The following is a 26,431-nucleotide window of genomic DNA, read 5'->3' on the forward strand; positions in this document are numbered from 1 at the left end:
AACTTCTGTCACATTTAAAAGTTGGTGATCTTGGATAGAATTGTGTTTTATTATTATTTTCGAACCATGCTACACCTTGGTGATTTGTAGGGCTGCAGCATCAATCATGGATTCAATTAAAACCTGGTTCAGTACAGTGCAAAACTCAATCATCTCAACCATGTACTGTAATATAGGTCTAACAACATGGTATTTCATCAATATAGGGGGGACCTTTAAATAAAATTCATGTCTATTCACCAAAAGAGAATTTATAAGCACTTTACTACACACAAAAATTGCACTAATTTATCTACATCAGTTTAGAAATTAGGTGGGCACTCTCTAAACCAATTTAAGAGTGCCCACACAAGGGGGTTACACCAATTTAATTAAATCAATGCAATCCCTTTGAGTGGACTCTCTCAAATGGGTTTAAGAATGCCTTATATCCATTTAGCTGTATTCGTAAACTAAACCAATATAGGGCAACAAACAAATTTAATTAAATCTGCACAACTTTTGTGTTTAGACAAGGGATAATTCTATGCTACACATGACCTCTAATAGAAGGGTCCTACCACATTGTAAAAATTATTGTGTGGATGGCAGCCCCATGTTTCCTTTCATGTAGGCTGGTGCCTATTTAAACTAAGCTGAGTTGGAACATTCTTGGTTTTATAGTTCACTTTAATTTACGTCAAATAATACTAACTTAGAAACACTTCCAAGAATTTTAAGAACTAACCTGAGTAGGTGAATTGCTGTCTCACATATAAGTAACAGTCATTCACTAATAATAGTTTCAGTGAATTCAAAAGTGGCCATCTGGAAGATGACACCACTGCAGTATATTGTGTCTGACAATGTCTGCTAACACTTTTGTTACTATAACAAATATTTAATAGAGCTTCAGTTGCTAAGTCAGAGGCCGATTCTGCAAATGCTCTGCATATACCTTTACACCTATGAGGCACCCCACCAAAGTTTCAGGGCAGATATGAGGCTCTGTCTGACTGTATGCCTTTACAAAATCGGGCCTACAACATTAATGCCTTACTCCATAAGTCAGAGGTGGGCAAACTACAGCCCACAGGCCAGATCCAACCTGTCAGCCATTTTAAACCGGCCCTCAAGCTCCCGCTGGGTTGAGGGATCTGAGGCTTGCCCCGCTTCGGTGCTCCAGCCAGGGAGCAGGGTTGGGGCCGTTCCATGTGGCTCACGGAAACAGCGGCATAGCCCCCCTCTGGTGCTCCAGCCAGGAAGCAGGGTCGGGGGCCATTCCACAGGGCTCCTGGAAGCAGCGACATGGCCACTCCAATGGGAGCTGCAGGGGCAGTGCCTGCGGACGAGGCAGCGTGCAGAGCTGCCTGGCTGCATCTCTGTGTAGGAGCCGGAGAAGGGTCATGCCGCTGCTTCCAGGAGCCGCTTGAGGTAAATGTTGCCCGCAGCCTGCACCTGAGCCTCTCCCCACACCCCAAACACCCTGCCCCAGCCCTGATCCCCCTCCTGCCCTCTGAACCCCTCGGTCCAAGCCCAGAGCACCCTCCTCCAAACTCCTCATCCCCAGCCCCAGCCCAGAAACAAGTCTAGGACCTCATCCTGCTATCCTTATTCAGAACTGAGTAAAGTCCTTTTTTTGTCTGAGAAGACAATGCAGGACCTAACTTCTAGTGTAAACTAATCTAGAAGGCATAAAAGGTAAATTTTCAGCAATATATGTTTGTGTAGGGGTGAGGGAAGAAACTTATCACACACAAATCCTAAATTAGGGCCAAATTCTCTCCTTACTTAGGTCCAGGTTTGGCCCATTATAACATTAAGAGATGCCAGCTACGAAGTCGAGACTTGGATTTAGATCTGAGGTTAACCAATGTTCAGTGGTGTTTAGGTCTCTAGTTTTGGTTCAGGACATTAATACAGGAGCCTCTGGTAGAGGTGATCAGAACCAGAGTGAGTGGAAATTCATCACTATCTGGGATAACATACAATTTTTCTCAAGAAAGGATGACAGAAAATGTCTGAAAGATAAAGGCGCTCAGGCTAAAGGGGCTTATTACAGTGTCTACGCTGCAACTGGGATGCGTGATTGCAGCACATGTCCACACTAACTTTAATCTAGCTAAAATCAAAGCTAGCTTCAGTAATAATAGCATTGTAGCTATGACAGCAAGGGCAGCAGCATAGGCTAGCTGTGTGAGTACATATTCAAGATCCTGGACAGAGTTGTACTCAGGGGGCTAGTTCATGCCATTGACCATGCTGGTGCGGCTACACTGCTATTGTTAGTCAAGCTAGCTGTGATCTAGATATGTCTATACATGCTTCAAACACACCTCCAAATTGCAGTGTAGACATACCCAAAGGGCATGTGTACACACTACAGACTGGAGCTCGGGCTCTGAAGCCCTGGAGAAAGTGGGGGGTGGGTTTGAGAACCCAAATCATATCAAAGCAGTCTACACAGCTATTTTTAGAGCACTAGCATGAGCCCTACTAGAACAAGTCTATGGACCTGGGCTTGGAGATTTTCTCCCAGATGCAATATAGACATGCTTTTAGTGACCAGCACAGTCCACAGACTGTGAGGTTAGAACATATAGCATATGACAAAGATAAAGGAAATGATGGAAGTCCAAGAAGTCATGCATGTGTGAGGAAGGACTTGGTGGTGAAACACTTAATGAAATCAAGTAAAAGATACTGCATTTGTGCCTAAGGAATGACTCTCTTGGAGGAACAGAGTAAGACAGAGGATTGCCAGACAGGAAAACTAATGGCTGCTAAGTCAGCCAAATGCACATCTTAGTTTAGGATGCTGATTAAAGGGCAGCTTTCAATCAACAGAAAGAGGTGGGTACTTTTGGTATTAGTGGTATTATGAATGTGATTTAGTTTGAAAATATATCATGCTGGAACAGAGGTCACAAGCCGAAACACAAAACTTGACTGCACAGGTGCAGGAAATCTGGAGGAAACACTCACTGAATTCTTGCTGATCATATTAAAATAAGCGAGTTTCATCTTTAAACTGATTTGAAGAAAGGAGCATTTAACAGGGTTTGTTCCTAATACAACAGAAAAAAATATCTCTGATACTGATTTTCTGTTAGCAGGACAGATGCTCTGCTAGCTCACGTTCTGCAGCCGGTTGGAATAAAAAAAGTAGTTCTAAAATATCAGTAGTCTCTAGATTTTATGTTCTGTGATTTACTCAGACAATCATGTTAAATAGGGAAAGAACAGAAAGGGCATATTAAAGTCCATGTCAGGGACATATGGTTTGTTATGTTATATGGGTGTGTACCCTAACAACTTCCACACTGGACACCATGTTTTATACGGTCTCTAAGATGGTTCAAATTGTGCAAACTTCATTGGGATAGTATATTTCACCAAAAAGGTGATATCTGTTTAATTAAAGATGGGATTTTCGTAGTTCTCCCAGAAGATGTATTCTGGTTCATATTTCTTTTTGGCATAATTGTTAAAGTTGGAATTTGATAACCCTAGCCTAAAAATCTTTAGCTATACAGTATTTTAATTAAAACTGTATCATTATACAAGATGTGAGGAATTGTCATAACAAAGGACAGAGTAATATAATGGACTATAAGCAATACAGAAGTGTTCTAATGTAAATGCTGTGTGATCGCAAAAATGGTTCTACTCAATCTGTTCACTACATAAGCTTCTTCAATTTCAGTTTTTAAGTTATTTAAAATTTCCCAGGAATTCATACATGTTTACCTCAAATATTTATAAATGGGTGAAAATCAGTGCAAAAAATTAATTTCACAGTTCTCTGGGTAAATGTCAAGTTTAATACTGGGGGGAAGGAACAGGAAAAAAGCAAAAAAATGGAGAAAAATAAGAGTACTGAAAGTTTAAAAGCAATTTAATACTGTTTGTTTAATGAACTGTATATTAAAAGTATTTACACATATGAACATGCATGTGTGTATATATCTTCCATTCCATGACATTGCATTTCTTCAACAGACAACCTCACTTAGACTAATTTAAGATTAACAAACACAATAACCTAATGTAAGTACTGGATTTTCTTAGCATAATCAGTATTTTCATGTACTTAAATAGTCCAAAATTTGAGTGAAAAAAATCACTAAAAACTAAATAATAGGTTTTGTAAAACCTGGGGCCTTTTCAGTAAAAATTGAAAACCAAAAGTCTTATCAATGCAGAAAGCTCTTATGAACAAACTATTAATCTCAAGGCTCTTTTCCATGGTCGTGGAGTTATCATGAGCTTTTGAATTAAACTAGAACAGTATACGTTATCAGGCTATAAAAAATATTTTATCATCTTAATAGAACTAAACCAAGACAAATGATACAGGATGTTTGGAGAGCTTGAGAAGCAATATTCACAGTACTCTACTACCTGCAGAAATTATCTCTGTGTTCCCAAGCGTTTATATGGGCATAACCAAGCAAATGTAATCAGAATCTGTGAAAAAGGTCACATTGTATACAAGGGAACAAAAGGAAATGCCTTCATAGCTTGCAATAATCTCTATAAGAGATTTAATAATACATGATAATGATATTGACAGGATGGGGAAAAGTCTCACTTTGAGAGTACAGGCCCAAATGACAGACTGGAAATACTGGAAGACATACGGACCTGCAGCGCAACAGTCTGATCTGCAGCGGATCATTTGGTCTACTACAGGAACTGGGAAGAGACACTCACGAAATTTAGATTCAGATCAGAACTGAAAAGTTCTGGTGTATTTGGACATGGTTTTATTTTGATGATCTGTAGCAAATGCATAACTTAAGGCCCAAATCCTCCCATCCAGAACAGTCCAAACAACAGGCTGGGCAACAGATATCTGTGAATGGGGCTGGTCACTGGGAAGAGAAGGAATGCTCACCCAGTCTAGGGAGCAACTCCAGAGCCACTATATGGCTGGTACTTCAGCACTAAAACTTTTTTCAAGGCTGGAACAAAAAATAGGAAAGTCTGTGTAGCAATAGATCCTATCCTTGACATACCTCAACCTATTGTCTGGGCACTGCATGAACAACCTCTGTACAGGCCCCTACAAATCCTACCCCTCCTTTGCATATTAGAACTACATTAGTCCCACTGCCAGAAAGATTTGCACACCTAAGGAGCATTTAGCTCTGAGTGAAAACTTCCAAGTAATACTAATTATGGAAAAAGAAAAGGAGGACTTGTGGCACCTTAGACACTAACAAATTTATCTGAGCACAAGCTTTCGTGAGCTATAGCTCAATTCATCGGATGCATTCAGTGGAAAATACAGTGTGGAGATTTATATGCACAGAGAACATGAAACAATGGGTGTTACCATACACATTGTTAACGAGGGTGATCAGGTAAGGTGAGCTATTACCAGCAGGAGAGCAGGGGGAGGAAACCTTTTGTAGTGATAATCAAGGTGGGCCATTTCCAGCAGTTGACAAGAACGTGTGAGGAACAGTGGCGGGTGGAGGGGGGGGAATAAACATGGGGAAATAGTTTTACTTTGTGTAATGACCCATCCACTCCCAGTCTTTACTTAAGCCTAAATTAATTGTAACCAGTTTGCAAATTAATTCCAATTCAGCAGTCTCTCGTTGGAGTCTGGTTTTGAAGCTTTTTTTGTTGAAGAATTGCAACTTTTAGGTCTGTAATCCAGCGACCAAAGAGACTGAAGTGTTCTCCGACTGGTTTTTGAATGTTATAATTCTTGATGTCTGATTTGTGTCCATTTATTCTTTTATGTAGAGACTGTCCAGTTTGAACAATGTACATGGCAGAGGGGCATTGCTGGCACATGATGGCATATACCACATTGGTAGATGTGCAGGTGAACAAGCCTCTGATACTGTGGCTGATGTGATTAGGCCCTATGATGGTGTCCCCTGAATAGATATGTGGACAGAGTTGGCAACGGGCTTTGTTGCAAGGATAGGTTCCTGGGTTAGTGGTTCTGTTGTGTGGTGGCTGGTGAGTATTTGCTTCAGGTTGGGAGGCTGTCTGTAAGCAAGGACTGGCCTGTCTCCCAAGATCTATGAGAGTGATGGGTCGTCCTTCAGGATAGGTTGTAGATCCTTGATGATGCGTTGGAGAGGTTTTAGTTGGGGGCTGAAGGTGATGGCTAGTGGCGTTCTGTTATTTTCTTTGTTGGGCCTGTCCTGTAGTAGGTGACTTCTGGGTACTCTTCTGGCTCTGTCAATCTGTTTCTTCACTTCAGCAGGTGGGTATTGTAGTTGTAAGAATGCTTGATAGAGATCTTGTAGGTGTTTGTCTCTGTCTGACAGGTTGGAGCAAAAGCTGTTGTATCGTAGACCTTAGCTGTAGACAATGGATCGTGTGGTATGGTCTGGATGAAACTGGAGGCATGTAGGTAGGCATAGCGGTCAGTAGGTTTCCGGTATAGGGTGGTGTTTATGTGACCATCGCTTATTAGCACCGTAGTGTCCAGGAAGTGGATCTCTTGTATGGACTGGTTCAGGCTGAGGTTGATGGTGGATGGAAATTGTTGAAATCCTGGTGGAATTCCTCCAGGGCTTCTTTTCCATGGGTCCAGATGATGAAGATGTCATCAATGTAGCGCAAGTAGAGTAGGGGCATAAGGGGACGAGAGTTGAGGAAGCGTTGTTCTAACTCAGCCATAAAAATGTTGGCATACTGTGGGGCCATGCGGGTACCCATGGTAGTGCCACTGATTTGAAGGTATACATTGTCCCTAAATGTGAAATAGTTATGGATGAGGACAAAGTCACAAAGTTCAGCCACCAGGTTTGCCGTGACATTATCGGGGATACTGTTCCTGACGGCTTGTAGTCCATCTTTGTGTGGAATGTTGTTGTAGAGGGCTTTTACCTCCATAGTGGCTAGGATGGTGTTCTCAAGAAGATATGCATCTGATGAAGTGAGCTGTAGCTCATAAAAACTTATGCTCAAATAAATTTGTTAGTCTCTAAGGTGCCACAAGTCCTCCCTTTTCTTTTTGCGGTTACAGACTAATACGGCTGCTACTCTGAAACTAATTATGGAGTCACTAGTATTGTATAGTATAGTATAGCCTCTATAATTAAAGTAATGTTCAAGTCTGGTAAGGATTTAGCTTTTTTTAGGCTGTCATACTGATGACAATCATTCTTGGGCATTGAGAAATACAGATTCACATTAAGGCAAACAGATGCAACTGTCCTAAAGAGCTGACTGATTTACTATTAATCACAGGTCTCAGAAAATTTTGCTTTTTAATCAAACACTGATTGTGCCTGCAGCCTACATTTAACACAGATAAACAAGACAATCAAATAGACAAAACAAATCCCATGTAGGAAATAACAGTGACCTTGTAAAACACTTTGAACTGGTTCCAGTTTAGAGATTCAAAGAAAGCAGGAGAGTAGCTCAGTAGTACAGATAATCTCTGCATTTCCAGAATGCTTACTGCTATTCCCAGTGTTTTACAACTTAAGAGGAGGCCTACTTTCCAAAAACAACAGAGATGACATCATTAATATTTATATCACTAGGCAAAATTCAGCTCTCGGGTCAAAATGGCTGATGTTGGCATTGATATTCTATACTTTTGGTACATATGGAAATATTTTGTTTTCAGAGAAAGCATAGAACTCCTGGGAATATTACACATATAGGGAGAATACTGCTGTTGAACTATGGGCTAAATATTCTCCTCTGTGCACAACTTGAGTAAATGGGCTTTACGCAATGCTGCTTTGCAAGGATCCATTCGACAAAATCCTCCACCTAAAATTAAAATGCCAATACACCACTTAGTGGCCCTTTTGGAGCCACTAGGGCTGCAGGGGCCTCTATGATGGCTTTTGCCTTGTATGAGGTGGTGGGTTTGGCAGAGCAGAACCCTTCAGTTTCACTACCTTTATTGCGGTCTGCATCCTCAGAATGTACTAGGCTAGTAACAGCAGTACAGTTAAGGTTGAGACCTGCTTACTCTTTAAGAGCTGATTTTTCTAAGTACTCTAAAATCCACACACATACAGTAACTAACTCCTCACTTAACGTTGTAGTTATGTTCCTGAAAAATGTGACTTTAAGCAAAACGATGTTAAGCGAATCCAATTTCCCCATAAGAATTAATGTAAATAGGGGGGTTAGGTTCCAGGGAATTTTTTTTTTTGGCCAGACAAAAGGCATTATGTACATTTTAAACAAGCAATTTAAAACAGGTATTAAACAGGCTGGCAACCCCCCCCATCAACTCCCCTAGGCCCCTCCCACAGCGCCTCCTGCCTGCCAGCGGACCCTGCGGATCAGCGCCTTCCCCCTGCCCACGGCAATCAGCTGGTTTGCGGCATTCAGGAGGCTGGAGGGAGGAACGAGGATGTGGCACGCAGCCTCCCCCCTCCCTCCCCTGCCTCCTGAACGCCGTTGCCGTGGACACGCACAACTTTAAAGGAGCATGTTCCGTAATGGAGCAAAGATGTAACATCAAAACAATGTTAAGCGAGAGGATGTTAAGTGAGGAGTTACTGTACTGTGATTTCCTTGAAATTTCCTTTATTTTATTGGGGCTTTGTGTAGGCTTTATGGTCCAAACCTGTGGTTGTTTCAGCAACATGTTCTGAGATACATCGTCACCTAAAAAAATCATGTAATATCAAAATTATACTTCTTATAACATTTTTTGCATACACCCACAGATCAAACTAGTGCACTGATCTACTCCAAACTGGTATCACCAAGGCAGGTTTCAAGTCTGCTAGAGTCTGGCACCCACTGCCCCTTTAGGGAAGCAATATTTCAAAAATTATTTAGGATTAAAGTTAGATCTACAAGCTGGCTCAAGCCTGAGTGATGCACTGGAGAATGATTTGCACATGCACTGTGGGAGTGCTACTCTGTAAGAGTAAGAGTAGGTACTCAGGTAAGAATGCTGACCCACTAACTTCCCTCCTCTCTATGACCTCTCCAAGCTTACCAGAGTTAGCAGGAAAGCGGATCCTGTGTATAGAGAGCTGGTAGCTGAACGACGGAGAGGTGTCTTCACATGCACAACAGGAATCTTGGAACAATCTGTGATGCAAATCTGGGGTCATTTGGTAAAAGGATTCCTGGGAAATAGGCTCCCCTTCCCCGCAGACAAAAATGAGCTGCTTATAATTTTTAAAGTGCTCTAAAATCCATATGTATGGGTAAATTGCCTTAAAAACTGATATGCGGCAACCAGGGCTGGCATTTGTTGTACAAATTTGGTGTCACTGATCACAGGTTCCTAAATTCCGGCTTCCTACCAAATGAGCTTCTTTTAATTTTCAGAATGCTGCAAAATTCACAAGCATAGTGAGATTGCCTTGAATATCAGTGTGCCACAACAGGAAAAGGGTGTTCTTTGTAATACAATTGGAGTAATTTGGTCCAGGGGTTCAAATACATCAGCTATAGACTGCCCCTCCAATAAGGATTTTTATATTTTAATATTCAAATTGTTCTAAAATTCATCTGTATACAAAGATTGTCTTGAAAACTGGTATTCGACAGCAGAGCTGGAGCAGACTTTGGGAGAGGCGGGCAGAGAACACCCTTGAGATGAATGGGTCAGTTCAAATCTCTCTGAGCTACTGGGCCAGGCTATATTCATCCCTATATTCTTATTCAGCTGAGAACATTCCATTGAAATGAGCGAGGTATGTTACACCTCTGATATCCTCCGAGGCTGCAAAGGCCTTTCCCCTTATACTGGCGCCCCTCAACTCCCCAAGAGTATAGTAGACTCTGGAGCTCTCTTGCTTTCCCCCTGCTGCCTTTGCAGGTCGATCTGTTCCTCACAGTCCATCGGTTACCATGTTCCCTCCTCCCCATGGCCCTCCAGTCCTACTGGGTTATGGATGGCCCAGGAAAAGGGCAGAGCTGGGTCTGAGTTGTCATGTGGTATTCCCAGGGAAGGCAATCAATCCTCACTCCTCCTTCAGACACACACAATGCTCATCAACCATGCCTCCCTCACTACCACCACTTCTTCAAAAAACAACATTCACTGCCCCAAAACTTCATTAATGCAGAGTTAAGACTGATCGTCAGAGGCTTGTACCATTCTAGAATGTGAAATGCACCTCACTTAAACCTCTGAAAACCAAGAAATAAAGAATTATGGAAAAACAAACAAATGTCTGAAAACCTGGAAATATGCAATTGTCCCTCATGACACAACCTTAGCTCTGCATTAAATTTTCATGAGTACTATATGCAGGATTCATCACATTATTATTAAGGGTCTCTCACTATTTCAGTATATATTCCTATGTGAATGCACTCAGATACCAGGAATGATGTGCATGGCATAAATGCATAGACAGATAAAATGAATTGTTAACTGAAAAGATTTTCAAGAACTGTGCATGAAAACCCCCTCAGGATGGGAGATATTTTGTAGTTTAGACAAGACTGAACTAAGGTTCTGATCCTGCAATTGGATCTGCTTACAAGATCAGAGACTAAGAGGTGAAGAGTAATTCAGACAACAAGTCTTGGCTGATCTTCCAAGATCTTCCTCATGCTGCTCTGTCTGATTTTCTATGATGGTTCAACTAAAAAGGACAAAGTGTTAGAATTTTAGCTATAGGTCTGCATTTCTTTACCAGATGCTAATGAAGACCATGACATAGGGCCTCTAAAACTTGTCTTCCTTTCTCCTTTTGTATATATAAGCAACAACAGCTTGGGCACATGCAAGCATGGAGGTTTTTCATAGGTTTGTGACAATGAGGGAACTAGTTGATGGGCAAACACTTGCCAGTTCTACTAGCAAACACAAACTTTAATAGAAAGAATAATATTAAAATTCTCCTCTGGAGGAAAAATGACAAATTTCTAAAACACATGCCCCAGATGAAAACTCACAATTTTTACAAAGATTATTGTTTCTAAAAAATTTTTTCTTTTTTTTTTTTTAGGAAAATAGCAAAACACAGAAGAGGAGGAATAAGCTTGCATGATGTCCCAATTTTGGCAAAATCAGTGAAAAAAAAAAATTTTTTTAAACTGTTTCACCAAAAATGTAAATTAAATTTTTTTGGACAGCTCAATTTCCTTCAGACAGTGAATAATATCAAAACTATAGGTCTGATCTTGCAAATCCTTCCTCATGCAAATAGACCTTATGAGAGCAGTCCTTAGGCCTGTAGTCTCATTAATTTCAATGGCATTACTTACAGGAATAGGGACTGCTGATTAGAGTAAGTCTTACAGGGCTGTGCCTGGATCCTGTATTAGATGTGACTTTGTTTTGAACCAAAGGCAAAGGTGTTCAGAAAGGAAATGGCTGTTGTTGAGTTTTGAGCCGCTGACTCCACCCAGCACCAGTGGGCTGTCTGCTGCTGCCCATCCTCCCTCAGCACCCGCAGTGCCCCTGGACCACACCCCCACCCCCCAAGCACCCACAGCCCTCCCCCCCAAGTTTTAGTTAGGGGTATACAGTAAAAGTCAGACAGGTTACGGGCCATGAATTTTTGTTTACTGCCCGTGCCCTGTCCATGACTTTTACTAAAAATACCTGTGACTAAAATGTAGCCTTAATTATAACCACTTTACTACAATACGTTTTCTCTCTCATCCAGCTTTCAACAAATGGCATAAGCGAACAAAGTTATCAAACCAAATAAATGAAAACTAACTTCCTTACCACGTGCTCTTGAAGCCTCTTCAGACTGTAGACAAAACTCTTTTAGTCTTTGAAATGTAACTATGTTTAAAAACATATTTAAATATGGTTCAGACATGGTTACAACAACCCCTGCTTACAATACTTATTCAGCCAGTTTGGATTTGAAAAGCAAATGGTCTAGTTGACCAGAAGGAAGAAGATACTGTTCCAAAGTGATGTTCTCCCTCCTGTGTGTACCCAGTGCTGGGACAGGAACTTGGATTCCTATCCTACATGTTATATTGCTTAAAAAAAAAAATTACCCACGCTACTAAAATGGAGAAATGTATGTGTGTACGGAATAGCACTCCCAAGCCACTGCTATATCAAAACATTCCCACCCTGAAATCTCCCCACAAGTAACGCTCTGGTCAATTCTCTGAATAATAACATGTCTTAGACAGAAAGTTCCTTTACTAGAACATTTGCACACTGCTTAGTCACATAAATAAACAGTATTATTAGTAAACATGTATTTGTTTTACTGTTTGTTTTAAGAAGAACCCACAGGCAAATCTCAGTATTCCCAGTCTCTCTTACTTGGGTAATGCTTTATATTTAATAGAAATTTTAGAGTGCCATCTAGGGGCAAACAGCATTTGCCAAAGGACTGTTGAGGACTGTTGTATAGTATAAAGCATTTCCAGAACACATTTAGTGTAACCTAAAGATGCTGCGATGAACTGGGACACTATGGGTCAGATTTTTAAAGGTAGTTAGGCACCTTAAGACAGACAACTAATGGGATTTTCAAAACTGTCTAGGTGTCATAGCAGTTAGGCACGTAGGTGTTTTTGAAAATCCAACTAAGGTGCCTCTGTGCATCCTTAGGTGCCTAAATACCATTATAAACTTGGACCTATGGAACGTCTTTTTTGAAGAGTTTATGCTTTTTGTTGTTATTTAATTAAATTTTTCACCCTTTTGGGGTGTGAAGAAATCCTTCCAACTACAAACTAGTGCAGTTGTATTGTCCGGAGACAGGCAAAAAAATGGCTTTAAGACGGGGTGAATGGACTATATGGGGAATCCCATTACTAATTACTGGATTTTACAATTTAGTGAAAATGCAAAACAGTGCTAAAAACCTCACCGATAGTGCTTAAAATAAAATAGTGTTGTAATAGGAGGGAGGTACAGCATGAACTAATGTTTGCAGGCTAAGGGTACTAAGTGTCAGAAGAAGTTATGGCACCACCCAATGGTTATAAATGCCCTAGCTATATTTCAGGCCATGACTGAGAACTGGGGGAGGGACTCATTTGCCGATGTGGTGTTTCCCCATTGGCCCAGAGGTAGCATGACATCACTGACACTAGCCCTGCTATCACAATACAGTGTCACTCTAAGCAGTCTTGTTGGTCTACATTTTGGTAAATTTCAAATAATTAAATCAACTTTCAGTATGAATTTTCAGTTTAACAAAAGGAGGTCCAGAAAGATTAAACCATGCTTAGATTTTTTCATGGATGTGTCTCTCAAATTAATTTTGAAATTTTCAGGTACCACTTCCCTACAGCACCTATTTTTTCTCACATCAAAGAGAACAACAAATTGGAAATTAAGCAGTGAGCTGCAAGATGGATTGATTTATGAGAAAAGATTAAAAGAACTAACCATTCTATTTGACTAAACAATAAAATTTTTTGACAGGTTTCAGAGTAGCAGCCATGTTAGTCTGTATTCGCAAAAAGAAAAGGAGTACTTGTGGCACCTTAGAGACTAACACATTTATTGGAGCATAAGCTTTCGTGAGCTACAGCTCACTTCATCGGATATATTCAGTGGAAAATACAGTGGGGAGATTTATATACGTAGAGAACATGAAACAATGGGTGTTACCATACACTGTAATCAGAGTGATCACTTAAGGTGAGCTATTACCAGCGGTGGAGGGGGGGACCTTTTGTAGCCTACATAGCTCACCTTAAGTGATAAAATTTTTGTAAATTATCCTCATGTATGTGTAAATACTAAGGAGGGAGAGAAGAACTGCTTTGTCCTAGAGGACATGAAGTAATGGAACAAAATTACATGAAGGAAAATATCCTAATAGCAAGATCTATTAGATTATGGAATATTCTCCCAACACTACTTGTGAAAGTTCCAAAAGTTGAAACAAGCGAGAGAGAAATAGCTGCAAGGGAGCTATGCCCACTACATTTTAAAGGGGTGGTTAGGACAAACAGTAAATGTTGTTTACTAGTGTTCTCTTTCCTCCAGTTTCTCACATACAGGCTTTGTTACTGGTTTCTTAGTTTTTCAATGTACTTAGCCTAATTTAGGATTCATAATTAAAAATGTCCTAGTAGGGCATGTCCTATGACATTATCACAGGAGGTACTCACTCATTACCTTAAAAAACTTGGTCCCCAATTCTGCAAGCTGGCAGATCTCAGTGCTCTCAGCCACAGTAATCATAGCAGGTGGCAACAGCGGCGTTGCAAGTCGATGAGCTCTCGAGGCAACGGTATTCATAATGTGTAATACAGTCCGTACGTTCCTACGTGACTTTGCTAAGAGCGGCGACCTCTTGACATTGCATGCTCACGTTGGTGCAGCGAAGCGCTTTCGGTGCGAGGTCAGTGTGCTGTGTTGCAGGGCTGACGCGTAGGTGTGAAGGCAGCAATGCCTACAAGGCCAGCAATGACCCAGCAGGGTGAGGTCACCGTGGGCCGTTGCTGTGGCGCTTCAGAGCACGACCGGGGGGAGGCGCTCATGGCTGCACTGGTACCGTGGGACAGACTGACCGAGAGGGCTCCACTGGGCCAGTCCCAGCTGCCATCTCCTGCACCTGTGACACTTTATGCAAAAGGCTGCAAGAGCGAATTCGCCAGTTACAGTTCATTGCTGGTGGTGACAGAGAGGGGCCGTGGCGGGGGGGCAGGGACTGACCACTGACCCTGGCGCAGCAGAGACCTGGCTCGCGCCACCGCTTAGCGGCCTGCGAAAGGAGCGAGCGACAACGGCGTCCCCTGACGGGGTGGCCCGAGGCTGTGGAGGGCTCGGCGGGGTGAGGGCTGGCCGTGAACTCGGGGCTCCCGGCTGCGGCCCAGGACCCGGATACTGGCGGGGGACGCTCCGCCCACCAGCCGGCTTCTTCAGCATCTCCCCGCTCCACCCCACACCCACGTCGCCTGCCCCTCTCGAAGCAGGTGGAAAGTGGCCCCTCCCCCCCTCCACGTCGGCCGGGCCTGGTGACCCGGAAGCGATCCCCGCTCCGCTGGGAGTCGGAAATATTTTCTCCGGCGTTTGTTTGATACGACGCTTCTTGTCGGAATCCGCTCGTTTAGACAGCGGAAACTAGCCGCTTTCCGCGGCGTTTCGGGGCCGGGCCGGGCCGGGCCGGGCGGAGCGGAGAGGCTGCATGTTGACCCCGGAAGGACTCGGGGCAGAGGCGTCCCCGCCCTTCGGCTCTGTGGGCTGAGTGTACGGTGGCTGCCTCAGCTACGGGTCCCGGGCAGGAGCGGCGGTTGGGTTTCTCGCTCGGCAGGGCTCGGCGATGGCTCCGAAGGGCGGTAGCGGGGCCCGGCAGCAGTCGGAGGAGGACCTGCTCCTGCAGGACTTCAGCCGCAACCTCTCGGCCAAGTCCTCGGCGCTCTTCTTCGGCAACGCCTTCATCGTGTCCGCCATCCCCATCTGTGAGTGCCCGCGCGGCGAGCCAGCGAGCGGGGCTCTCCTTGGGCCGCCAGCCCTGAGGGGCCGGGCGGGCTCAACCCGGTCGCTCCGTGTCTGGCGGGTTCGGCTCCCCGCGCTTCCTTTCCGGCCCAGGGGTCGCGGCTCGAGGCAGCCTCCGTGGTGGCGACGTGGCACGTTAGTGGGGGGGATAGCTGCGGGGTGGAGGGGTCTGAGCAGCGAGCGTATCGCGGCTACGTCCTGTGCCGGGGCCCTCGGGCAGCGCCAAGCCCCTGAGCCCATCTTCCAGCGCTGGCAGCCGGCTGCCTCCTGCCCTGGAGAAGGGAGACGTGACCCTTGGGGCCGTTAGTGTATCCACGGGAAGCGGGGGGGGGGGGCGATCCCGAGTCACACCGCCCCGCTCTGAAATTGCAGCGCTCTCTGTGGGATTTGCTCCAGCAAGGTGAAGGGAGGCATCGCCTTCCAAATCCTGCCGTGACTAACTTGGCCTTCAGCTTCCCTGCACTTAACTGTGTGGCAGGGGCGTGGGAAAAATTTGTGTAGTAGGGGTGCTGAAAGCCATTGAACAAAACTATAAACCCTGTATATGATGGAAAACACTTTAAGCCAGGTGCGACTAGTTCTAGCACCCTTGCTGTGAGAGTGTCACAGATGAGCCCCTAAAAACATAGATCTTCTCTGCCTCAGGAAAGTGACATTTTAAAAAATTGACAGTTCTGTCTTATTTCCGTCCGACGCATCTGACTAATTCTAGAGCAAATGCAGTGAAGACAAAAATGTTCGGAACCTGTCTCAATGGAGAAGTGAATAAATCTTTATGAATATTCTGGTTTTTTAGGGCTGTACTGGCGGATATGGCACATGGATCTTGTTCAGTCTGCAGTCCTGTACAGTGTAATGACCCTTGTCAGTACATATCTGGTAGCCTTTGCGTACAAGAATGTCAAGTTTGTTCTCAAACACAAGTAAGCTTCCTAACGATTTCAATGCATCTTTTCATAACAGAGATAGTGAAATTAACATTTACAGTGGGTTGTTTATTCAATTTTTTATCCAATTCTGGCGTATTGAATAAAGCTCAACTCTCTGAAGCATCATTTGCCACTCGGATGAATATCTTAAAGGATCCAGGGTGTGTCCACTGCATGAAGGAGATTCTCTAAGAACGCGTCTCCTCTTCCGCTCCAAGATGTAATTCTAGTTTAAAAAATTCTTTGTTTTACATAAGGATTGGAGTAGCTTCGGAAGTTCTAATCTGCTTTTCCATGATTTCTGATATTGCATTGGTCAGTGAATTGTCCTAACTCTTGATTGAATGGAGTTCTTAAGCATCAAGCTCAGATTTTGATTGGTAAATTTCTGCTGAAAATCATAAACCATCAGAAGAAAAATTAGAATGTCATTGGTTTCACTGTGGAGATGAGCATCCTCAGCCAAGTGAATGACTGCTGTCTCAAAACATCAGTGTGCTGAGGGTTTATGAGACTATTACTTGAAAATCATACTTAAGTCTGTTCTTACAATTGTTGCATGTAACTCCTGAGATCACTGTAGCTGAAAGATCAGAGGGAAATAATATTTTTTTAGTTGTCTGATTTGATGGCCTTAACACCAAACGTACAAGAAAGATACTATTTCCCTTACATTGGCAATCAATTTCTACTGTTTGTGTAGGTCTATCCCATTTCTGTGTGGAAAGACATTTTTAATTAAAAGGAAAAGAACCAACTTTGGTAAAGGTCTCCTGGGCAGCTGTAGTACCAGAAACTACATTTGATTAATTCTTTAAAAATCAACTAGCTTTCAGTTGGTGTCTGTTTAATTTCATACAAAGTTGCTAAATGTTTTGGTTTGTTTTTGACTCCATAATGTAAATGGGAAGAAACTGTAGTTATTAAACTTTCATATTTTGATTCTGATCAAAACTCATATCATTGCAGAGTAGCCCAAAAGAGAGAAGATGCTGTTTCCAAAGAAGTTACTCGCAAACTTTCTGAGGCAGACAATAGGAAGATGTCTCGCAAAGAGAAGGATGAGAGGTAATCTCCTTTGATTCTCACTGTAATGTTTCATAATATTTTGTATGAATAGGATCCTAATTTTAAAGGCTCTTGATAGGATATTAGTCTCTGTCTCTTCCTTCATGACTTGAGAAGACATCTACAGTCTGTGGGAACTCTGCAGCTGATGGATCCCCTGGTGAAGCACTTTTGAGCTGAGGCAGGGTTGTTAACAGAAAGTCTGTCTTTGGAATCCTTTATCAAGACAGGATCAGAGAGGCCAAGACTGACTGTCTTTGGGACGTGAAAACTCAGCTTTTCACAAAAGTCTTCCTATAACTGAGTCTGAACAATAGATTTTTTTTTTTTTTTTTTTTTAAAGAGAAGCTGTATTAAGGAGTGGTGAAGGTTAGACCCTTTATAGACAAAGTGGATCTCAAATTTGAATTTAATAACTAAGAACTTTGGTGATGGGTATATTAGGAATACTTTCTGTTAGATATCTATTAAAAAAACCAAAAAACTTAAGACACTTATGACTCTTTTGAGAGGTCCTGATGAATACTTCTGGGAATTGAACCACCAGCTTTTTAGAGCAAGAACCATGTTTCCCCTTGGATTGACAGCATGGGCACTGTACCCGCAAAATGAGTATTCATCTCAATCTAGTAATAAAGGTTCAGTTTTTGTGACATTATGTTTTTCAAGAATCTGGGTCCAAAGTGACTTACGTATGTACATGTATACTCAATAAATATGGTTTAGTATTCCTGTAACTAGCATGTCAGACCTCAAGTAGCCCTGACTGCATTCTCTATTGTAGAAGCAGCCTGAAAACAGTGAGAGGAGCAGTATGTATCCAGCTAGGCAGGGAATGTCTTTTGTATAGTTAATAAACTTGGTTATTTGGGACACAATTGTGCCCTTGTGGTTTCTTCATATTCTGTTATGGAAAGAAGAAGAGACACAATAATGTTTAACAGCATTGCATGCATCTGGTTTTATTAATTTATCAGTGACAAATGATGATATATATAGTCCTATTATGGTGACTTTTGATGTACAGTAACTCATTCGGTCATGGTAAAAGGTACTTTATCGAGAGGTTTCAGTGTGTCCTTTTTTTACTGTCATAAAAGGTGCCATCTCTCTGAAGCAGTGCTGCAATAATGGTGTTAGTATCCAGATTTGTATTAATCTACAAATGTTTTTAAAATTTATTTGCATTTATACATAGAATTCTGTGGAAGAAAAACGAAGTTGCAGATTATGAAGCAACAACATTTTCTATCTTCTACAACAACACCCTCTTTCTCGTTTTGGTCATCATTGCTTCATTCTTTCTGTTGAAGAATTTCAACCCCACTGTGTATCCTTTACTATTTCACTGTAAACAAGCTGAGAACTGTTCAAGCTTTTTATTGATAGCTTATTGATAGTTTCGTAATTTAGTTTGTCCAAAAACATTTGGGCATTAAGTTATAGAACAGTCTAAATAAAGATTACCAAGGCAGCTCCAACCCGTACTTGCATGCTGATGGTTTTTGTTCTCATTTAGCATTGAATGTTCTTGGGTGAACGTTCTCGTATGAAGAAGCTGCTGTGGTGTGGATAACTTGATGCAATGGTGTGCGCTGCAGTAAGAGCTAGTTAATGTTAATATGGAATTGCCCTATGGTATATTCTTGTCAGGAAATGTAAATATTAGTTGCTGTGGGCTGTTGTGCCACAGGATATTTTTTTCCTACTCTGCAGTCATTTCCTGAATGTGAAATCATATCCTTCAGATCTGAAGTAGCTTACTTTATGCGGCACTAATTTGATTCAGTAGTCAAGATAGGCTGCCTGGTTAACAGCATTTAAAACTTCTCTTTGGGGGTTAGTCTAGGCTTTATAGATGTTGTTTTTTAAAGTTAACACACACTTATAAATAGGCTTAATTCCTAATAGCATCTGTCTCCTAAACTAGACCTCAAGTATGCTGCAGTATCTATTACAAAAATCAAATGTAGCAAAACTCTGTTTCCACCCTTTCTCTTCAGACTCCTACTGTAGATGTTTATTGCAAGAGATGTTACTTGTGGTAGCTTTAAGTTTACATCCTTAACCTTCTCCCCACAGAAACTACATTCTGTCTATAAGTGCTTCATCTGGACTGATTGCCCTGCTATCTACAGGCTCCAAATAGACAAAACAGTGGTCATCTGTTCATATTTGTGGGTGGATTCAATTTCATTAAAGACTTAAGGGTGGCAGGTGTAAGTAGTCTGAAAACTTGGGCTTTTTTACAACAATAAATGTAAAGCAAACTCTGAATTTAGCTTTGGTTACTTGATATTATTAAAATAAAATTGAATGAATCAAACTTAAGTGGCAGAAGGAAGGAAATATACCATTTCAAAAGCTGTTATAAGCTTAACTCTTTGGAATTACTTTGTAATCATAATAAGGATGATTTGTCAAATGTTTCTGTTGGAGTTTCCTTAAACTGGATTAGGCTACCACTCCAAAGCACAGAAAATAGCCATGCTCTGAACTCTATGGCAGACTTGCAAATATGATGGGTTTTTTGAGATGTATAAAAGAGCTTAACCCATTAGTTACAAAAAGTGACAATCCATCTCTTAATACTTAAAATTTGAAACGTTTTAATAAAAAGTTCAAGAATACTGACTGTAGTGGGCTTCTTGATATTTACCTTCTAAATTTCTAAGATTTTCAGGTGGCAAACTATAAGTAGAGCTCTGAGATTGTGGCAGCCTCACCTTGCCCTACATCCTGCTCCTGTATTTTCACTCCATTCATCTGATGAAGTGGGTTTTAACCCACAAAAGCTTATGTCCAAATAAATTTGTTAGTCTCTAAGCTGCCACAAGGACTCCTTATTTTTCCCTTTTAAGGATCTGCTCTTCTCCAGGCTTGACACACCTCACAGGTGGGCTGGATTGGGGCTGACTGCACAGAGGATGTCTAACCCCTTTTTGTCTGGGATGGGAATATGCTAGATTTTCCTACCAATGTCCCTAGTCAACAACCCCAAACTGCTCTGTTTGCTCAAAGCTCCTGTTGCTCTCGTTCTCTTCTCCCCTGCCTCCATAGCCCCTCTAAATACCAAAACTTATAGCTAACACAATGGCTATGTTGCCTATACAAATCTGTGACCTCCTAAAAACTGAACATAGGGACAGGTTAAAATAAAATGCAATACTGAAATACGAGATGTGATACTGTACTATATTTTCATCTACAAGGAAGATTAACTGCCTTTTTAATATTTAAATAAAACCTCTGCAGAACTTCCAGTTTGCAGTTCTAGAGGACTGCAGGTATTGGGTCTGGCTTGCCTTAGAGTATGCAGGGTTTGTCTAAGTATTTTACCTGGAGAAGCTTAAAGATGACTTTCAGAGAGGAAAAAGTTTTTGGATATGGTTTGTTTTTTTCTGCTGCTGCTGCAGAAAGATGTCTTTCAAAAAATTGTTCTAGACTGTTTTCAGGTGTTTTCACCTTGAATTGTGGTCTTTTCTGCCGTGGGCCACTAGAGAATGGTAGGCTTGACATCACAGGTAAGGACTGCCTCTTACTCTGTTTGTACAGGGCCTAGCACAGTGGGATTCATTACACTTTGAGAACAACAACAACAAACTCCCACTTCTGCACTGAGGTAGAGTTGTGGGGAGGATAGAAACCAAAAAGGAAGAACATGGCAGAATAAATGTTGGGCCCCTAATGCATCCAACACACAAATAGTACCACTTACTCTTAAATGGGACTACAGTACTCACATGCATAGGATTTGCAGGAGAGGCATCTAGACTTTCAGCCTTTTAGGAAGTTGCTGATATTTTTCTCTAGGTGACATGTTACCAACAATGAAATGCTGTTACTGTCAGCTCATTGAATATTTTACTAACATCTTTTCTCTTTAGCTTAGTTTTTTTTGGAATGGTTATGTTTGTAAGGCCTGGAGACCATCTTTATCAGGTTAGAGTTTCTCCTGAGAATTATATGATCTTATAGGATAAGAAGCTTAACAAATATTTGAAACCCAAATCATTTCTGGACTCTTAATTTAACCCCCCCATCATTTTCTCCAAATCATGTCATGCTTGCATAACCGTTTCCCTCTCTCTCTCTTTCCCTTTAGAGGAGATCAGTGTCTATAAATCACAGAGATGGTAGGACTGTCTAAAGTGACAAAGATTGTGTGATATTATAACCTCCCCTGCCCTGACAGCTGGCTTAGAGATGCTCCGAATTCCATAAGTAGAGTGAAGGTTAGCCTAAAAGTTGTTTGTTGCTTGGCATTCCATTGCTATCTGCCAAATTATTAAACCACTTGACTCTTCGTATTAATTTTCTCTCTGAATAATGGACAGTGCCATCTCCCTTTTTAATGAGTATTTATTACATTAATCTCTGTAACAGGCAAGAATTCTTAATTTTGGCTTACACAGAGAGAGTGCAGGATTTCTGTATGACTGAGGGGGAAACAAGGAATGTGTCCTAAAAGAGAAAAGGGACCGTCACATAAATAAGGGAATAGTTCAGGCAGTACCCTGCAAAAAAGTGCATTTCACTTTTTCACCTTTGTAACGTATACTAACTCCTGAAGCCCTTCCACTTCACACAAGAGTTAAGAAGCCAAGAAACTGCACTGATTTATTTAAATGTGTCTTAAACTATGCATTAAACATTTTAAGCATACAGCACTGATCAGTAAAAAGCTGTGGGTGAAACATACTGTATGGGATGTCCCCCTCATCTAACAATAATAGCTTTTTTCTGCTCCATGCGCCCTCTTTTGGGCGGCTGATCACTGAAAAAGTAGTAAGATCTTCATGGGCCCAAGAAAACATTTACATCTCTTTCATTTCAATGGAAAATCTCATTTAATATTTTTATGGATCTTGCAAAACTATTTTCACCTTGCTGCTGAGCGTAATATATGCATTTTCTTGTCCTAAAAACAAAATAATTGATTGTAATAGATGTTCTCGTTATAAGGTTAGATGCACAAAATGCTTTTATTGTGTACAAGCAGAAGTTAGATTGTGGTTCTAATATACAGCAGCTAAGTTCATTTACACACACCATAGATCATTGGATGAAATAGAAGAAAAACATTTTAACTTAAAAAATATCAGTATCTATGTTCTGTTATCTGAAAAATGTGTGCAACTCTCCTGTGTATGAAGTTAGGAAAATGGTATACAAGGATCTTATATGTACTGTACCTAACCATACTCTTTAGGAAGTGTATATGTATGCAATACATGTGTGAAATACACTTACTGAAGTTATAGTAAATGCATTTTACAAAGCAAAGTGAGGTTACTATATTTATGAAGCTGTTCTTAAAATGGGCAGAATAACTGATAAATGTACCAGTGTTCCCTGTGTAAGGATTAAACACTTTCACAAAACTCATTGTTTAAAAATACTACTTATGGCTGATTTCCAGGATACAGTCAGAGCAAATGTAACCTTTTCACCTAAACAAATATCTGGTTTTCTGATATTTTACACCAACTGTGAATTATATAATGAACAGCTGAGCATACTCAATATGCAAAATTCTTAACTGGACTATTTAGAAGTAGAACGATGTAGTAATTAATTTTCTGACTTTTTACTGTAAGGTCCTTTTTCAGCTACAGCCTAAAGCCTATATAAAAATTGCATTTGAAAATTTTGAACTCACTCATTCTATGATCTAGTTGAAATTTCTTAGAATGCATTTTTACTAAAACGGTAAGTTTTTTGTTTTTGTTCATTGAAAAAATATATCTGTACATCCTTCTTTAATTACCAAGTACCTAAAGGATATAAATAGTTTTTGTGGTGGTTGTTTTTTTTGCTTGATATGTGTATTTCACTGCATAAGCATGAGGTGCTAAGAGAAAAGTAAGAGTCAATGACTTTAGTCAGAGATAAGAATATACAAAGAATATTCTCAGTTGTAAGAGAGATCAACTGTGCTTTTGAATTTTACTTCAGATTGGTAGCAACAGCACACACCTCGAAAAATCCAGTAACAATAGAGACTGAGCAGTAAGCTGCTGCATGAGTCTAATGACTGGATATTAATTCAGTACTGTACTATATACAGAGCACTATTTTAACCATGCAGTCCTATGTAACCATGCATTGCATTATGATCTGTAGTCCTTCTTGCTGATGGGCTTATTCCCTAGAATGTTATCTATTTCACTTACAATGTGTGATGTCATCTTGGGAAGAACCTAAGGATGAAGAAAAAATAAAGCCCACATGTTAACAGGATTGCTTAATGGGTATTCTGGATTAAACAGATTTTCCAAAATTAAACCAATTGTATAAAATAATGTAAGAGTTCTCGGTCTCTGTGTGGTAAATAGTTTACATTTATATGGTGCCTGCCTGCCTTCCTTCCCAAATTGTTATGAGTGTATACTAGAAGATCTGCTGTAATTTTCTTCTAAGGATCTCAGGGCATTTTGTAAACTATACACATGTTAAACATAATTGAACAGTGATGGGAGGGAAGTTTGTGGTCAAGGATATCCGAGGAAGCCCCTCATGAAAAATGCTATGGGATATTTAATATCAGCGCAGACCTCGGTTTTTAAGTTCTCCTGTAGATTGGAAAATATTATTTGTGGGCTCCAGTGAAGTAGAGTATATTCGTTTCTTTAATTAAATAGTGGCAGTAGAACTGCAGAGGAACTGAAAATGTATTAAACCTTTAAATTCAGGATACTGAACATCCTAGAGTCAGGGTATGTACAATGCTACCCTGAAACAACTTCAAAGAGAAGTAAATGCTCTTGATATTATTAGGATTTATTCGTACACTACTTGCCTGAATAGCTCCAAGATTTTCTATCAGTTGCTCTGGATTGGAAGATCCTAGAAGAACAGAACTCACACCTTCATTTCGCAGGCACCATGCTGGGAATAAATCACATGACTGTTAGGAACATAGGAATTGTCATACTGCATCTAGATCAGTCTAGTCCAGAATCATTTATCTGACAGTGGTCAATAACATGTTTCAGAAGAGGGTGCAAGAAACTCCTTAGTAGATAACTATAGAATAACCTGTCCATAGCGCTAGTTTCTTCCTAATCCCTGTCAGATAGTGGTTGGTTTGTGTCCTGAAGCATGAGTGTTTATATCACTTTTTTTTTTTTAAAGAAGGATCCCATCTAATATAACTGAATGTTCTAATTATCCATGTAAAAGTCAAATTCTTTTAAAAAAAAAAAGTTGTTAAGCCCTTGATACATTGTGGTAATGAGTTCCTCAGGCTAACTAGGCATTGTATACATATTTCCCTTTTTCAGTTTTGAATTTGCTGCCTTTGTTTCATTGAATGTCTCCTTGTTCTCACATGGGAAAGGGTAAATAGGACTGCTCAATTTACCTTCTCTATATTATTCATTGTATGGTATAGGTTTATCTTCTTCCTGATTTATTTCCCCTCTCAACTAAACATTCCCAAACTATTTAAAATATGGAAGTCTTTCCATGCCTCTGTTTGTATTTATCCAACCCCCATCTATTTCTGCTATATCCTTTTTGAGATGGGATGATCAGAAAAAAAGTTCCCAATGAGCATGTACCACTGATTTATATACTATACTGGTAAACTGCTGAAAGGGTAATCGCCCAGCATCTTGATTTAGTTAGCATTCACTTACTCCCTGTGATTATAGGTAAGACTTTATCTTTTAGTCTTATGCACAGGGACTAGATATTAAAGTATGAAATAGATCTTCCATCAGAATCATCTGACCACTTGAGCTGCTAATAAACTGATGCAGGAGCAGTTTTTTGTTTGGTGCTAGGGGACAGGAGTGGTTACTTAAGCTATGTAAACTGCAGGATCATTTCTCTGACAGCCATCTGTGTGCATCATCAGTAATGACTCAAGGCAAGCATGGAGAAGACAGCACACTTAAAAATGATTAACCTCTCCTTTTGAAAAAAGGTGTCTCTGTGCTGTGTTAGCTGTATTTTAAAACACGAGTCAATCAGGTCTCTGGCTATTATAAAGGTACCACATTCCTGGGATGCTGCAAGAAACCAAGGCACTTGTGATTATTTCATAGTAATTGCTAGCTCACTTTATTGCTGTTTATAAGAAAATGGATATTGTCTTTGTCAGAGGATGATGAGTTCAGGAATACAGAATAGAAGTTTAACTGGCGTTTTTACATTCTAAAGCATTTCTTCCCTTTCATCTACTCATCGTGTTCGTTCAGTGCATGCCTCCTTATAAAGTAGCACTGCATCTTGCATCATCAATCGTCATCCATCCCTGGCATCCTGGTCTACAGCTTCTATTAGCTAAATGATCAATTGACTTAATCTGTCTTTCTGAGTGATCACTTGATTAAATCACAGCTTTCTGAAGCAGAAAGCTATCTTTACTCACTGTCACTTTGAATGTGCCATTTGAAATGCAGCAGGTCCCAAGGATACTGCTGGTTCTCTGGCTATTAAGGCTTTTAAATTATCCCTCACTCAGAGACTTAAATGGAATGAGTGAATACTAATGGAGTACCCACGGCTTCATGGCTTTGTGCAAGACAGTTTGCAATGATCTGCCAAAGATCAGCAAAGCACAAAATTTGGTATATGTGAATTACTGTACTAGTTTGAGTGGTTTTTTTTTTCTTTAATACTATGATGTGAACCAAGTCAAGTATCAAGCAAGAGGGGAGAAAGCAGCAATAAATTATACTTTTAATATTTCTTACCAACTGCTAGCTGAGGTAGTGTGCATCCAAGACGATCTGCAATTGGGGAAAGGTCTTTCAGCTTTATTTGCTGTTTTCTTCCTTCTTCACTTACAATTTTTTCCTTTAGCCACTGGTAGCACTAGGAATCAAGTATATTGGAAGGTTAAAACTAATAGTGATTACCAAGACGAGATGGGTGGACCAACTTCTGTTGGTGAAAGAGAGAAGCTTTTGAGCTCCACAGAGCTCTTAGTGTTTGTCTACGCTGAAACTTCATTGGCAAAACTTTTGTCATTCAGGGGTGTTTAAAAAAACTCACACACCCTCCCCCCGAATGACAAAAGTTTTACCGATGAAAAGTGCTAGTGTGAACAGTGCTTTGTCAGCAGGAGTGCTTTCCTGCCGATAAAGCTGCT

At 40.8% G+C, this 26,431-nt stretch overlaps 3 protein-coding genes across 7 annotated transcripts in view; 1 reads left to right on the forward strand and 2 right to left on the reverse strand.

Moving 5' to 3' along the window:
* LOC119861841 (TCDD inducible poly(ADP-ribose) polymerase) overlaps positions 1-14,733 on the reverse strand; it is a 63,628-nt gene extending 48,895 nt beyond the window's left edge. The window contains exon 1 of the mRNA XM_038417506.2: positions 14,009-14,733. The gene's annotated coding sequence lies outside the window, so the exon portion shown is untranslated. The remainder of the gene's footprint in view (positions 1-14,008) is intronic.
* A 37-nt stretch (positions 14,734-14,770) lies between these two features.
* Positions 14,771-19,958, forward strand: SSR3 (signal sequence receptor subunit 3). Its single transcript, XM_038417513.2, has 5 exons — positions 14,771-15,294; positions 16,128-16,254; positions 17,230-17,328; positions 18,527-18,658; positions 19,411-19,958. Exons 1-5 carry the CDS (start codon positions 15,156-15,158, stop codon positions 19,475-19,477), a joined length of 564 nt encoding a protein of 187 aa, XP_038273441.1. The 5' UTR covers positions 14,771-15,155; the 3' UTR covers positions 19,478-19,958.
* A 1,689-nt stretch (positions 19,959-21,647) lies between these two features.
* Positions 21,648-26,431, reverse strand: part of KCNAB1 (potassium voltage-gated channel subfamily A regulatory beta subunit 1) — a 242,096-nt gene continuing 237,312 nt past the window's right edge. For all 5 annotated transcript variants that reach the window (XM_043491524.1, XM_043491525.1, XM_038417509.2 and 2 more), the window contains 3 exons: positions 26,034-26,154; positions 24,131-24,219; positions 21,648-23,531 (listed from right to left, as the gene is read on the reverse strand). In XM_043491524.1, coding sequence (XP_043347459.1) covers positions 23,442-23,531; positions 24,131-24,219; positions 26,034-26,154 — 300 coding nt within the window. In that variant the 3' untranslated portion in view covers positions 21,648-23,441. The remainder of the gene's footprint in view (positions 23,532-24,130; positions 24,220-26,033; positions 26,155-26,431) is intronic.

The sequence above is a fragment of the Dermochelys coriacea genome, chromosome 9 (assembly GCF_009764565.3).
Source record: "Dermochelys coriacea isolate rDerCor1 chromosome 9, rDerCor1.pri.v4, whole genome shotgun sequence".
Taxonomy (NCBI): domain Eukaryota; kingdom Metazoa; phylum Chordata; order Testudines; family Dermochelyidae; genus Dermochelys; species Dermochelys coriacea.